The sequence below is a fragment of the Myotis nattereri genome (assembly GCF_964212035.1).
Source record: "Myotis nattereri genome assembly, chromosome: 8".
In the NCBI taxonomy this organism is placed as follows: Eukaryota; Metazoa; Chordata; class Mammalia; order Chiroptera; family Vespertilionidae; genus Myotis; species Myotis nattereri.
In genome coordinates this window covers 40201480-40217743 of record NC_138083.1, presented here as the reverse complement: position 1 = coordinate 40217743, position 16264 = coordinate 40201480, and the positions used below count along the sequence as shown (strand labels likewise).

Below are 16264 nucleotides of genomic sequence, written 5' to 3'. Positions count from 1 at the left end.
AGAAAATGTGTTTATAATTTTAAACATGATGCAAAATGATCTTCTTTTATAAAGTATCAGGATATGCTCTTTGAAATAATGTTATTCTTAATTAAGGCAGAAGCGGGTACATTTGAGGGAAATAGTGACCCTCTGGAGAAATGGAGAGTGAAAATAGTTTAGGGAAATGAGTCTTAGTGTCTTCTCTTTTGGAAAGATGCATGCATGTTTATCTTCATTATTATGAGTTTCATGTTTGCAAATCAGTGTGACTGCTTAAATATAATCACCTACCTATTACAATTTATTTCATACTATTATTTGCTCAAGAATGCATCCTGCGTCATACTCAGGAAGGGAGGGAGTTGATAAAATTACCTTGGGACACTGGTCCAGATCCATGAGTTTGGATACTTCTATAGAAAGCTTTTTCTTTTTTATTATAGGCCCAGTTCTCGTCCTGAGAATTCTTCAGGAGAAATAGGAACATCCCCCCTCCCCCCTTTATTGTATAATCGTATACCATTGCATAATGATACTGCTTTGGTCATTTCATTAATTTAATCCCCCCTCCCTTAATGCAATAAATGCATACCTTGAATATAGTGCAAATATGATTTCTATTACATTGTTTCAAACATCAAATATATATTATTATAGACAACCTGGTTTTAATCAGTGTCTTAGAAAGCTTATCAGACTTGTCTCTTGGACATGGAATTAGTCAGGAGTATACAGCATTCCTTTTTAGTATCATGCTAGGAGGAGTGGGATTCAACAGAGATAGTCTTCAGTCTGTTCATTAATTTGTTTAAAATTAAGTAAACCACAGAAGAAACAGGAACATGCGAATTATGATTTCAGTTTTTAAGATTTTTTTTGGACTTGAAAATGGAAACTGGTTTCATTTAATGCTGTCTCGGTTTTATTTAAATGTCCCAAACTAATGACCACTTTCATTTGCATATTCTAATCTAGTGAATAGATAGGATCTACCAATAATTTGTCTTGAAAATTTTGAAATAAGACTACAGGTCCTCCTCTTTGCAACTCCGTTTCCTAATAATGGCCACGTGTACCTTAACCTTTAGGTTGCAGTACCCACAGTCATGATGTGAGCAAGAAATTATGGAACTTCTTTAAAAGTTGTCTCATAAAAGGGATTCAGTTAAAAATTAGGGAGACAGCATTTAAAATTTAATAAGAAATAAAGTAATTCAAAGTAAAGTCTGTAGCCAAACTCCTTAATTGTGATGCATTTGCTGAGTTCCCCTCTTCCATCGTCGGGCCTGCTCTGATGCCATATGGCCTACCATGGAACATTTAACTTGTCAGATATAATGGATTGTCCTGGAAGCAGATTTTTGCTTTGAGCACTCGGCTCCTTTCTTGCATTTCACTCTCAGCTCCAGGCTGCAGGATGAAGGATTGTGGTGGAAATGCAAAGAAGAGACACACAGTTGATTCCCCTTAAGAGAGTGACCTATATGCCACAGAATTTTACCCACGTAAAGAGGCATTATCCCCGTCACTGGCCTTAGCAGGCTGCATGTCAGAATCATTTAAATGTGCCCGGACTTAACAGATTGTGCAAACATTTCAGAATTGAGTGCTTAGGAATAATAAAGCATCGCCATTGTAACTTATGCAGAAATGGGGTAGCCACATCAGCCAAAAGATAAGTATTATTCACCGTGACCTACTTATAACATAAACCACCTGGTTTGTAGATGTTGTAAATTCAGTTTAACTTTCAAATCTTAAGAATGCTTTAAAAAATCACCTGATGGAGATGTGGCAAGGCTTCGTTGTTTTGTTTGGTGAGGAGAGGTGAGGTTGAAGTGATCAGTTGGGTGGATGGACAAGTGGCAATTAATTATCCTACCAAGCTTTCCATCTTGCAACTTAAGTGCAAACCTTCCGTTTATTCTAACATACTATACATTAGAGATTGAACATCCTGTAGATTATTTAATTTTCATCTGTTAATGTAAAAAGTATAGTGGTTGGTGTTGGTTTTAATTTGGTTCTTTCATAAGGTGATTCTTTTTTCATAGTAATTTGTGATACTGTTTCTGAAATCAGAAGCCTGGAAAGTCCTAGGAGGAGTTTATGACTTTTGCATTTATAGGAAAACTTCCTTAATAGAATAAACAGTGGCTATTCCATCCATACACGTACACATATAGCTAAGAGGAACTCTTTTAGTATATAGCCTATTATAACCCAAAAGCTAATATGATACAGAGACCGGAAGGGACAACTTACAAATAATCAAGTACAAACTACAAACCAGTGGACAAATAAATAACTTATGGACCTTAATTTAACCATAAAATGGTACATATTTGATTGTTCTAGGGTTACAAAATTAATAAGTGTGTATGTGTCACATGTAAATACACTAAAAGAGACTCTGTTTGCACAGGGTAATTTAATATACTCATCAAAATGTATGTTTATGTGTTAGAAATTTAACATTTAATTTACTTCTACAAATTTATTTATTGTAGATAGTTCTTAATAGTGATCTATAAAAACTATAGTGGCCTTGAGAACTGGTATAACCTTACTTCTATACAAAGAAGACATTTCTTTTTAATGAACAATTTCCCATGAAGCAGCTAGGAAATGTCTGTTAAAGTCAGTATTTACTAATAAAGTGTACTTGTGTGTATTTCTTACTAATCCTAAACGGACCACATTTGTTTTTGTTTTTGTTTTTAATGCCACTGATAGGATGATTTTTTTCTCCCTCCCTGTATTAAAATTTTGGTTAGGCTTATCCTAAGTGAGTTTAAGTGGTGGATGGCCAGAGCTAGTTCTTATTGGGGTATGTGCGCCCTCTGCTGGCTGCTCAGATTGGAGCCAACTGGTGTTTAAGTTCTTAATAGCTTATTTTTCAAGCTTAGGGTTTTTTTTGTTTTGTTTTGTTTTTGCACTTTTACACAACTAATATATTTGCAGTAATTATAAAGTTGCAGGTTAATACTGAGTATGGCAGTTAATTTGTTTTTATTTGGAAATGAAAGGTTGTTTTGTTTATCTGTGCGTGTGTTTTTTTTGTTTGTTTGTTTTTTTGTTTGCTTGGTTTTTTTGTTTGCTTGCTTTTGCTAAATAGAGTCCTGATAGTTTAAATAACATGAAAAGTATATGGTACTCTTGAGTTTTTAAGTGGTTGGTTTTACATTTCCATTAATCGTATTTTTATAGTTCTTCCTGGCCTAATTACACTTACGAATTCTTGTTTGATTTAAAAGGATAAATCATTGACATTTTGAAACATTACTTTTTGTAGGTAATGGATCTGATAGGCAGTCCCTGGTGAAGAACTCCCTAAAAGGGTTTACAGTTTTCATTTGTTTTGTGAAGGAAAAAGAGCTGATATTTGCATCAAAATGTTTCCTAAAGACATTTTTTGTTTCCTGCAGATCAAATTAAGCTATTCTTCCTGGCAGACATTGAGACGGGTAGTTTGAGTGGAACCTTTTTGATTTTGTTTTGCAACTTTGAGTTATTGTTGCTGTAGTGTGAGATGTTAAAGGAGCAAGGACCAGCTTGGTCACAGGACCAGCTTCTATAGGGCAGTCACAGAAGGCGCATCCTGGCCTCCGCTCCACAGCTTGGCTGCAGAGCATCCCTGGTTGCTGGTCATGAAGACCAGGTCTCTGTATAAGGAATGTGTCTTAGAAATGGCAACAACTTTTGCTAACACATTTTTATCAAGTTCCTTATGAAAATTAATTATAAGTGATTTCTACATATATTTAAAATGAAATGTCTTGTTGAATCAGTATGGTGTTATATGGAGAGGAGAATTTAGATCTTTACAGTTCTTTTCTTTGATATTAATTTTTTTTATAATTTGTGAGCAAATTCCATCCAAAATCCAAAACCAGCTCCCCCAAATATGAGATGATTCAAAAGCTTGGATCTGAGCCCTGTCTGGTGTGGCTTAGTTGGTTGGGCATTGTCCCGTGCACCAATAGGTTGCAGGTTTGATTCCCAGTTAGATCACATGCCCGGGTTGCCTGCTCATTCCCTGGGAGGGGTGTGCAGGAGACAACCAATTGATGTTATGCTGTTGAGGAAGGAGGAAAATGTCATCTAACGTGTGTGTGTGTGTGTGTGTGTGTGTGTTCAATTTTTTATCTTTCCATTTTTAGGTACCAGTGACTTTAAAATTCGTTTTGGATAGTCATATAACTATCCGTTTTTAGTTACTTTGATTTATTTACCATTGTCAAGTAACTACAAACTGCATTCTTTTGTCAAGGTCCCACTAAATCTGTTATGATGGCATTTTGCAGTATCTCCCATACATGTCTTTCCTGTTGCCACCTGTTACCAAGACACAGGTGTATTAGGTGCTCTTCCTCTGTGCTTCTCATCATTCCTGTTTTAATCCTGGCCTAGCCACATTATTGGGCTTGCTCCCCATTTCAGCCATCTAAACTCTTATGCCCTGAGAATAAAGTCCATCGTGACACTGGTACATGGAGACACTCCACAAATAGTGATTTTCCTGTCCCATGTTTTCGGGACCTCATTCACGAACCTATTGAGATGATCATTTTTACAAGTTTTAGATGTGAAAATTGCCATGTCTAAACAACTGCCCCATGTAATGTGTTTTATTTTTGCCTATTTTGATAGGATGAGGTCACTGTTCCAACTACCCCCCTTCTCCTTCCTCCTTCTCTGATCATCCTTTCCTCTGCCTCTCCTCTTCCTTCCTGTGCCCTGGGCCTCCCTCCCTCGACTTAGTCATGCTAATATATTCAGTAATTGGAAGCTTTTCTCAAATATCCTGTGTGGGTCTGAGTGGCTTTGTAATTTTATCTGTGAGCCATCACCTTCCTTTAACAGTGACTAGTGTCACAGGGGAGTCATACTCTGAGAAGCTTGGCCTGTTACCCTCAGAGTTTGGTTTTCTTAGGTCCATTCTTTTAAAGTTGACCTGGAAGAGCAGGCTCAATGGTTAACCGTCTTCCTAGTTTATCTGTTTTGTGGATGCCCTCAAATATATTTTGAGTTCTGGGCATTTCCTCTTAATTTCTCAGTAGTGTGTTCAGGGACCATAGACGAATTGTAATTCAGTACTAGAGCTAGAGAAATGCTCATCTGATATATTATAGATACATATGTAAGGGACACGCGAATTACCTTCTGTCTGGGGTTTAAAATGTTAATTATATACGTGTAAGCTCGGCTTGGAAACTGAGGCCCTCACCTGCCTACCAGGCGCTAAAATAATGTGTTTTCCTGTGTAAACACTCTGTAACAAGCGTAACGCTAGCAGGCCTTTTCCCCTCTTTCCTGTTCCACTGCGCCTAATTTAGAGTTTGGTCATTATTATTTTTTATATCTCATGCTAGTGAGACTCTGTTAGAACATCATGTTTAATGGGCAGCAAATAATTTATTACTAAAGTGATTTGTGTGGTGAAATATAGCCGCTGATTTTCTTTAAATTTGCCGATAAATTCCAAATAATTTAGCCCTGAAACCAAGTCTAACTCCTCTGATGTTGTCTCTTCGGAGTCTGGCCAGGAGTGTCATTCATCTGTCTCCTCCAGAGGGATCCGAGAGCCAGGCTCTCTCTCAGGTGTGAATCTGTAATGCCTTCCATGCAGCAGGGGCAGAGGACAGTGATTGGGGTCTTTGGGTAAACCCAGTAATGTTCACTAGAGGTTGCTCTGGGAAGCCTGAAGGTGACTCCAGCGTGGGGGAGGACGGGGAAGAGATGCTTTTGGAGCAAGGGCTGATGGGAGAGGAGCAGCCGTTCACCTCCAGGACTCTCATGTCTTGGAATTGTGTTGTTTATCAGGGGAATCTGCTTGGTAATATGAGATTCATTTCTTTCAGTCAGTCAGTCTTTATTAGTGGAGACCAACAAGTTTAAAGGCTAGTACGCTCCCAGGAAAAGGTTTCTCTAACGCAGCAAATTCAGCCTTCTTCATCTCATGCCACACACAAGCTAATGACTAACATTCTTCAGCACACCAAAGATGTACTATAGGTATCATTTTGGCGTATTCATACCAGTCGCCTACTGTTGTGCTGGCTGTTGTCATTCTTCTTATTTATTTATTTGACAACCTAAGGGAAAAGAAGTTAGTGCCCCTGACAAAATAGTCAGGTATTGTATGTTTAAACAATTTTTGTGGCACGCTGGTTTGAAAGTCGCTGCTTTAATCCTTAAATGGTTCCGTGGTTACTGTCTGAAAGGGCCAGAAAGCAACAATTGTTTGTCTTTTTGAAATCCATTTAAATAGGTTTCACCAGGTAGTAACTGATTTTTTGTTATCCACTAGGATACCAGGTTTATAGGAGTTTCACCTGTTATAAGTTTAAAGGCAGTGCCTGCCACTTAAATTGGTTACTCCCTGGCTTGTTAGCCTAACCAGTGGAATTTCATAAAAAAATATAGAATGCCAGATCCCACTCCACTGAAATCAAGTACTCTGGGGTGGAGACCCAGGTATCTGTTATGAGAAAAGTCTTACAGGTAATCATGGTCAGCAAGGTTTCTTAGCCCTGCAGCTGAATTTGGGGGGGTTCCTTTGCTCCAGGCCCACCCTCTGTCTTCTTTTGCTCCTAAGGATATAGAAAAAATACTCCATTTCTGCTTGCTTTTGATACCTTTAGTATGTATTGCAAGTATCACCTTTTTCATTTATATATGAACTTATAATTTCTTCTAATAAAAAATAAGATTTCAAATGCATATGTTGTTTCCTCAGAGACCACAGAACTCCTCAGTTGTCTTCCTTATACCCAATCATAACAGACACTGAAATAGAAATATAAAATAGAGTTGATAGAACTAGTAAGTTCTTACTCCCATGAAGCCAGGACTAAGTTACTGATTAGAAGTAAGTTGAATGATTTCAGGGTTGCCCTTAGTCCTTCAGGTCTCTAGGGGACCCTTGTACAAATTGCTGATTCAGAAAATCATTACTCTGGTGGCTCAAGTGGCACTTTAGTGGCCTTAAAGAGTTATTTGACACACCTCCCCACACAGCTAAGTTATCCCCATGATTATGTTGATTAATTGCACACTCTGTGGAATGAGTGTTATTTTCAATTAAAGATTTTCCTGCATTTGAAAAATAAAGCATAAAACTCGTATCCTTTAATTTGATCATGTGCACACACATGTCCTAAAGCCGACACTGAATGAAGGGGATTGTTTTGGCTGTTGTCTTGGGCATGTGAAATATTCTAAGATAGTATTTTTATCCAGCATTGAGAGAATGTAGTTTTTGATCTCCCAGAGGGTGGTCACTCAGAATGTTGATCAGTTTTAACATTCTCATCCGAGAACTCCTCTTTGACTTACTACATGTTTAGTTCAAATTATTTGAGGGGAGGGTTGTGAAACACAGGGAAAAGAACACAGGTGGATACTCTTTGTGACTACAACATATGCTGATAATGCACTAGAATATGCCAAAAAGAGATGGCATATTGTGAAAATGGGCTTTGGTACTGGAACTGTAAGTTTTTGTTCTAGCTTTATCTCTTAATATTTGTATAACTCTTACATAAGCTGGTTTCTTAATTTGAGTAATCTCATCTATTAAAATAGGGATTAAAATGTCTAAGGGACTCTTAGGGTGTGTTGTCTTAAATAATACAAGTTAAATTACTTCGGGTACTTAATGTGCTTTACACATGTAAGTGCTTTAAGGAGAATTGAATATCAATTTGAACCATAGCCCCCTAAAATGATGAGTTTTGATGATGCCTCAAGATGCTTAGCATATTTGGGATTTGAGTGCACCCATTGTTTGAAGGGAGCACAGTGTCTAGACGAGATGAGGTGAATCAGTGATAAAATGCAGCTAAAACTCCAAATTTTCCATGATTGGAGCCATAGATCATTACTGAATATTCCATTTTTATGACTTAAGAATATCAGTGAAAGAGACGACTAATACTACTTTTTCCCCTGGGAAAATGGCTAGCTTCCTATTTCCCATTAGTCTTTGGTACAAACTATGTGCCTAATCACCTTCCTCCCCCCTCCCCCCCTCTGCTTTTAATTTAGAAAAAAAGGGAAGAGGAGAATTTTCTAAGCTATGGATGACTAGTTTATCGACTGGAATTGAGTTGTAATTGTTTTAGCATGAAATTTATTAAATTTTGATTCCTTAATGCCTGTGGGTGATGACAGGTTGTCCTGGCATAGTAAGATTCTGTAGAAGAGAACCAGTGTTCTCTGTATTCTAGAAATCCAAAGACACTTGTGGTCTATGCTGTGTGGTCCTGTCTTATACTTCTATTTTTACTTTTACTCTTTGCTGTGCATTTTAGATGAAGTCATATTCTTCCCTTCAGGAATGTGTAGAGGCGCAGTTTGCTGCCATGTTTTTGTTGCTTCGCTGCTTCAAGTTCGTGTGGAGATGATTGTGGCTTGTTGTATGACGTCACAGATTTTGGTGCATGTCCTTTGCACAGCTCTAAGGTACCTAGAGACCATTTAGGAGTAAAACACCATGTACGTGTAAATGATCCCCACTTATAAGACACTTTCATTAATTTCTTATCAAATTCATGAGTGTTTTGGGGCCTGGGATTTCAGTCTTCAGTACTGGGCTTCTTGCTTATTGATAGTCTCCCCGCCCCCCGCCCTCTGCCCCCACTCGGATTTAAATAGCAGCAGCACAAACTAGTGCTAAAAGCCCCACCTTTGGAATCCAAGTGTCAGGATTTGATTCCGGGCCTAATCACTTAGCTTCTGTGTGACCTCTGGAAATTTCTATAACTCAGCTTCCTCATTTATAAAATGGGGTTTACATTACCCGCCTCACTGGGTTGTTGTGCAGCTTGAATAAATCAGTCTATATACGCCCTTTGCATTGTGGGTAATATATAACAGGGGCTCATCTATTCTTATTTGAGCAAGGGAGGAAAAGGCAGACATGGAAAAGATGAAAGAACTGCAAATAATGACCTCATGTATATTTTCAGAACCATTAAGAATTGCAGTCATTGTTTAATGAAATAGTCTTTTCAATATAAAGAAAAATTAATAGGGTAACCAGGAATAGGTTGGGGTTGGGGACAGGGACACAGATTTATTCTGACTGGAACATGGTGATGATGAGTTTCCTAGTCTGATGGCTGGGAACAAAAGGCTCATTCTTCAGTTCCCAGAATGAGGATTAACAGTGAAGCAGCCTTGCCTGGTATTGTCCTGCAGCATCAGATAATTGTTAGCAAGGCTTTTCATGGGACAGGTTTCATTTGTAGAGGTACATTTTTTTTCAGTAGTAGGTGAAATACCTACCATTTACATATAATTTTAAAAGCGGCCTTTTAAGGATGAATGGCTAGAAACCTGAACATGACCTGTTATTGTCCTACTGGTCAACCACGGGTGGGATCTCCCGTGTCACAGCGTATCTCCAGAAATCATCAGTATGTTGTTCTTGTTATTTCTCACTTTTACCATGTAGATTAGAACTTTCCAGATGTAGGAATCTATCAAAATGGTCTCGTAAGGCATTCAATCACAGGGATACTTCCTAGATGTATGGCATTGTTGTACAACAGGATGCTATATATATGGATATATTGGAAGAAAAATTGGAAGTCAAATGGGAAATTATATAAGGATATAAAAGTATTACATTTGGAATTGTATTAGCATTTGTTAACCATAGTGCCCCAAATAAAAACCACTTTTTTCCTTATCCTCCCTGGGAATTGTTGAATAGATCAGCACATATATTGGTCTTTAAAAAATTGGACATAACTTATGCAGTATTTTCTACTTAGATTAGATTTTCAAGGGGAACAGAAGAAGCAAGTGAATCTTTTATTGATTGTTAGTTAGTGCCATTTGTAATTATCAAATTTAAATATAGGTTTTAGCAGCTGATGGGTTCATTTTGGACAAAACACGTGTTGACTTTCTGGGTTGTTTGCTCATTGAAGATGCCGACTGTTCTGGAGAGGGGGCTGCGTGTTGGTCTCCTTTGTCTCTGGAAGGATTGATTGACTGATGTGTCTGCTCACTTACAGCGTTTTTCTTGCTTAACTTTAAAAATTGTGACATAGTATCGCATGTTCCTTGTATACATCATTTCTGGGGAAGAAACTTGTTTAGCCAATATGTCGGCTCAGTTTATGAAAGCCTCTCTGTAGCTTTCATTCAGCCTTCAGTGCACTCCATTAGGTCACATCGTTTGTTTCATCCACGGCAAATCGTCACCAGCAGCAGAACTTCACATTTGGTGCTCTTAGGTATAAGAATGAATCAAATGCCTGACAAGATTTGTTTCTGGTCCATATTTCAGAACCATCCCTACCCCCCATACACACACCCCACCCTTTCTGGGCATACGACAAATGTTACTAACGGGTACCTTTAGTTTTTAAAATACGGACAACAGTACTCCATGCAGTAAAAGACTTGAGCGATTAATGCTACCCTTATGCCTCTTTTGAGTAGTTTTAGCCATGGGGCTTGGCACTGCCACCATTGTCTTTGTGCCAAAAACTATCCGCAGCGGCTGTCGCATTCTAGTACTGGAGGGTTGTCTCAAAAATTCCGCAGTGAGCACGCCGCTTGTTCATCACTGCTATCTCTTTTAAATATTGAAAAAATAGAATCTCTAGCTCTCATAGCTCGGCTGTGGTTGTGGGGATGGGGGTGGGTGGGTGGCGAAGAATGGAGAAAGGAGGAAAGAGCTGTCTGCGCCAGCCAGTGGGTCTAAGTGACAAAAACCCATGCCTGACATCGAGTAAGCACAGATATTTAGGAGCTTTTGTGTGCATGAGCACAGAGAGTTACTTAAGAATCGTACTCCAGCATGTTATCAGCACTCTTGAAAATTTTATTATCTGAAACAAATGTTCCAGTGAATTTTTAGCAGAAAATCAACATCAAGACCATAGCTAATTTTTCGTGGACAATTTACACAAAAGATGTATTTATTTGCCTAGAAACTGAGGTGTCATTGTAAAATGGCTGCTTTCTGTCATTAGGAAATGATCGGAATAGATATAATACGTCTGAGAAAGCGCTTGGGTTTATCCTCAGTCTCTGATTATTTTGCTCCCAAATGGGGGTTTGGGCTCCGAGGGCAGATTTATAGTTGAATTTGGGAACAAAAAGATGTAATAAAGTTAAAGGCTTACACTATCAGAATGAAATGTGTTCGTTCATGATCTCTGGAGCGATCTATTTGATGGTAAAAGTGGATGCTACAGATGAAATCTTTACAAGGAGCATAATCCTAAAAAAAAAAAAAAAAAAAGAAAGAAAGAAAGAAAGAAAAAGGAATGCACCTCCCAGCCTCCTGCTGGCTGCACTGCCTCTTTGGTACCTCGCAGACTTCGACAGAGTCCTGGACTGGTGCCCATTGATGTCATGGAAACACTCAAATTACTGAGAATGATTCATGTCTATGCTGGTCTCTTATCCTCCCCCACACAAACACGAGTAGATTTTTAACCCTGACAACTTGTAATTTGCAGTGGGTTTATTTTTGTATCTGGATAAATATTTTTTAACAAGCAAAATTAAGATTAAGCGGTCTGTATCTGATATGATAGTAAAGAGTGCTGGGCCTTGTAGCCTGGAGTACTTTGGGGACTCGGTGCAGCATGAATTCATATTCTTCTCATCTCTGCCTCCTCCTTCTCTCCCTTCCTACCCCCTTGCTTTTCCATTCCACTCTCCCTCTCTTTATTTATCTCATTTCTTCTCTCCTCTCTCATTTATTCTCATTTTCTTTTTTTCCCTCCTCCCCTCCCTCATCTGTACTATTTACACTGACCTTCTAGCTTCAAAATAAGGGAAGGGATAGCTCTAACTTATATATACATACATGAATTGAGACAAATCCTCTTAAGACAATTAATCTCTGAGGTCCATGTGCTGGACTCAAGTTGGGAAAGAATGCCAGGTGGTGAAATTCTATAGGGGATAAATTCAGTAATTCCTTCTAGAGAGAAAAATAGATAGTCTTTCTTACTTTAAATTGTATTTTACAATTCAGTTTTTAGAAATTACCAAAACAGGTTACTAGATGTTCAATTTCCTAGGCAGTCATAGCAAATTCTACCTCATCTATTCATTTATCTATCATCTATCTTTCTGTCTGCCTGCTTGCTTACATCTCTACCTGCCTTTCTAGTTGTTAAACAAGTGAATATTATGTCAAAGTGAATTATGCTGTGGTTGTATGGAAGCTTTTAAAGTTGCAAGAGCTTAAGAAAGGACATATGCCATTCGATAGCTTATAAAGGTCGAGTCTTTTCTGTTAGTAATATTTGTAGAGAGAAGCTAAGGGGCATCTATAGATTATATTTGACCTACACAGAAGAGTAGATATGTATGCATGGGCATTTGCACTGCTGAACAGGTAAATGAGTTTTTTCTTCAGTGTAAAGTCCCCATACAATTAAAGTTATTCTCTTAGATGTCCCAACAGTGACAGTATGTCTGTGAGATGATATCCTGTTCCACAGGAATTAAAACTGATATGGACATTGATTTTCTACTTTGCACTGAACAACATACCAGAAATGGGTGGGGGAATGTTTTCCAAGTTTCAGAGTTATTGAATCAGTAGAAAAGTTAATGCTGGGGGCGGGGGGGAGAGGGTTAATTTTAAGACTCAGGTGTGGCTTTCTTTGAAAAGTCATCTTCTATTTTATATATATATATATATATATATATATATATATATATATAGTGACTTAGATACAAGTATATATATATATAGTGACTTAGATACAAGGTGCACTTTTGGTCAGATAGAAGATTTATTAAAGGTACATTCTTTGTGTAGTATCACAAAGGAATGCACTAATAGCATTGTCACCAAACTAAAACATAAAAAATGACCACTGTTCCTTTTCATATTTGCCATAACTTGGGTTGAGGGGAAATTGAGGTAGATACCATTCGGTCTCTCAAAAATACTAATTTTGAATTTTCTCACCGAAAGAAAGAAGAGCATAATCCTAGGAGTGAAGTATAGTGTTCCTTAACATTCTGTTTTCCACAAAAGAAGCATCCTTCAGTCTCAGGCAGCGTGGGGTTTGCGTTCTGGGTGCTTGGCTGTCCCTAGACCTTTTAAATGTGTGGTCTGGTTCCGTTTTCTGTGATAACTCTTCATATGTCACTAACTGAACTCTACTGCTTAGATCTCTTGTAATGTGGTTTCATTGTCTACCTTGCTGATTATTAAGGCTAACCATACTTTAAAAAGAAACCAATGAGCAGCCTTGATGACATCTTTAGATGTGGCCAAACAGCTTCTGAGGCTGCATACATCTCTGTATATAAAGTTAGGTTGTTAGAATTGGAACAAGATATTCACATTCTGTTATCCCATGTCCTGCGGAGTCTACTGGTAGAATCTGAACTTGGGATCAGAGTCGGCACTTTTTCAAAGCCCTCTTTTCCAAATGTAAATTCCATCATCATTGTGATCACGATGGAATTTACTCCTGGGAAAGGGAGTTAAAAAAAGAGAGAGAATGTCTCAGAATTTTGAGTAGTTTCTTTTGCTGTATTCACCATCTGGAAAGCCTTGATTGATTAGCTTTGGCCTCACCATTAAGTGTCAATATAATCAATGGGAATTCCTAGACTAGGGTCATTACATAGATAATTTGCCTGCTGTGTAAATAAAAATGAAATTGTTTAAATTTGTGAGAGAGAACGCAAGTGAAAATAAGAAATGACAATTTGTTTGTTAGAGAAAGTGGAGGCCATTGGAATGACAGTTTTTGGAAGTGTGGAGCAGTTTGGCTAAGAATAGGAATGAAGGATATTTTTTTCCAGTTTATCATAGCCAGAGTGAGGAAGTGTTATTCCCGCTCTTGCTTGCATACATTGCCAGTAGTGCCTACTTTACGTATGTAAACATCGGGGAAGAGAAGTAGATGTCTATTACCTGGAAGCTTTTTTTTTTTTTTTAAGGAAAAAACCATTTACACTTTTTTTGTTTTGTTTCTCTTGGCAGGTAAAACAGAAAGGGGCTCATATTCATCTTATGGGAGAGAATCAAACTTACAGGGTTGCCACCAGGTAAGTGAGGATCTCGCATGGGAAAGGGTTGGGAGAATTAGCCTGGTAATTTGGTTTATTTTATAAATTAGATGGTGCATTTTGGACTGTGACACTAAGATGTACTGAGAGTCTGCTGATGCCTCTTTCGTTTAAAAAGTAATGAAACAGCACAGAGCTTGGAGGTAATAGGCACCTCATCTTTAGATCTCTGGCATATCAGAACTACATTCGCTGGCTCGCTTTTAGTTTTTAATCCATCAACCGGTACCAATGGCACTGTTTGCAAACCAGCGATGTCGGTGAAAGTGGTTCCATCAAAAGAGTTTATTTGCAATTAAGAACTTAAGAATTTCTTACACTAGAAATACTTCGTGCAGCCATGTGTCAAACCCTGGGTTTGGTGGCTACTGCCCTAAATTATAGTTTTCATAGGGGCTGTATGATGTTGTGTGAAAACAGGGTTGTATTGAGGGATAAAAATGTCTGTGAAAATATGATTTGTTGTCCCTTTTTGTTTCTGAATTGTTTTTGGCTGGAAGTCAAGGCCAGCAGGCTAACAGCAAAGCCGTCTCAAGGGAAGCATGCGTGAGCTAGAAAAATAAGAGTACTTTAATTAAATAATAAAATGCCAGTGTGATACAAAGGTATAGCATGTGTGTGTTTGCCTCTGTGCACCCTGCATTTGCATACCTTCAGCTCCGGAGAAAGCCCCGTTCTAAAAATACTATCAGTGGCCCAAAGTGTAAGCTTTGTTTCAAGACAATTGAGATTTTATAGATGCTTTCTTTTTAATTTCAGTATCAGTTTTAATCATATGTTTAAAACCTTTTTTTTTTTAAGATGTAGGCTTTCTTTTTATAAGTGCATTGGTTTCTGTGGAAAACTCTTGATAGAATTTAATAATCCTCTTTAATATTCAAAGCTTTCTACTGTTTTATTATTCACCCAAACAACGTATGTTCTTTTTGTGCTGGAAAGGGAATGCTTGTTCTCTTGAACCCTCTCCCCCTCCCATTTCCTTTAATGAAATGGAAAAAAAAAATCTATTTAAAAAATTTAAAACAACTGTTTAATATATCCTGAAAATGTAAGCAAACAGCTTTAGTGATGAAATAGAGCCCCTGAAGGAGGTTTGCTTTTCAGATCAGTTGCCTATCACTAAAGGTGGGATTCTGGTGGCTTGGTTTTCCCTGGACGCATTTGCATTTTTAAAGTTTGCTCCTTTGGCCCAGCCACCAATGCAGTCATATTCAGCATCTGAAAGACTTGCGGGAGGAGGTGAATGGTGCCTGGTTAGGGAGCTCCGCTGCACGGCTGCAGGGGACAGTCCATGGGAGTTTGTTTGGAAAGAATTCTGCAGGAAAGAAATTTACAGTCCTTCCAACGCAACGGAAACATCTTTGGAATGTGAGTGCAAATGTTCGGGGTAGATAGCCAGGCGACAAGCCTCTCTCAGTGCCGAGTCTCTGGTGTAAAGCTCTCAATTCCTGCAGAAGAGCCTGTTCCTGTGTATCTGTTTTCTGAGGGTCAAGGCAGAGGTCGTCAGAGTTTTGGGGAGAAGAAAGTTGACAACATCCTTCCTTTTTGCAGATGGTCATGGCAGAGGTCTCTGTTTTTGCTGGGCCTCTTTTTCTGGTCAATGAGAGAATAGGCTTCCTCGCCCCTGTATCCTTTCTTACTAATAGGAATTGGCGTGATTCCTCACAGACACAAAGATTTCCTCTGCTGAGTAAGCGTGAGGCCCCTTAACTTGTGAAAGCATCATCCAGACCGCGTGAGTCGTCTGTGTATGTGCAGGGACACAGACCCTCCCTCGGTGTGTGGGAAATACTTCCCTCGGGTGAAACTGAAGTGAATTTTCTTGGCAAACATAAGGTGAGAAGTGGAAAGGGGCAGAGGGTGGAGTACAGAGGTGGATGGACTGGCGTGTGATGGCTGAATTTCTGGGCCTTGGGAGGTTCATTTTGAGATATTCGTGTCCAGGAAAACTCTGTTGTATAAAAGAGTACGCTTTTCTTAAAAAGTCCTCCTAATGTAGATGTGGAGGGTAGATGCTTTCTTTCTTATTTCTGCTTCATGGTTGTGAGTCTTGCAAGAACTGACTATCTCTATGCTTAGCCTGGTCTCAGCAGCATCCATAAACGGTGTGATCACTCAGGGGTAAATAAAAGAGCAGACTTTTGGAAATGCCCTGATTGGGGAAATAGGGGCCGGAGATGAAAAGTGCCCATATTACGAATTCTCT

The 16264-nt window shown here is 38.6% G+C and overlaps 1 protein-coding gene across 28 annotated transcripts in view; it reads left to right on the top strand.

Moving 5' to 3' along the window:
• TCF4 (transcription factor 4) overlaps window positions 1-16264 on the top strand; it is a 339804-nt gene that overhangs the window by 163576 nt on the left and 159964 nt on the right. For 25 of the 28 annotated variants that reach the window (XM_081097247.1, XM_081097260.1, XM_081097252.1 and 22 more), the window contains one exon: window positions 13973-14037. The exons of 1 other annotated variant lie outside the window; for it this stretch is intronic. In XM_081097247.1, coding sequence (XP_080953373.1) covers window positions 13973-14037 — 65 coding nt within the window. Of the gene's footprint in view, window positions 1-13972; window positions 14038-15722; window positions 15895-16264 lie in introns of those variants that run through there. 2 more of the 28 variants (XM_081097268.1, XM_081097266.1) reach the window with 1 other exon arrangement.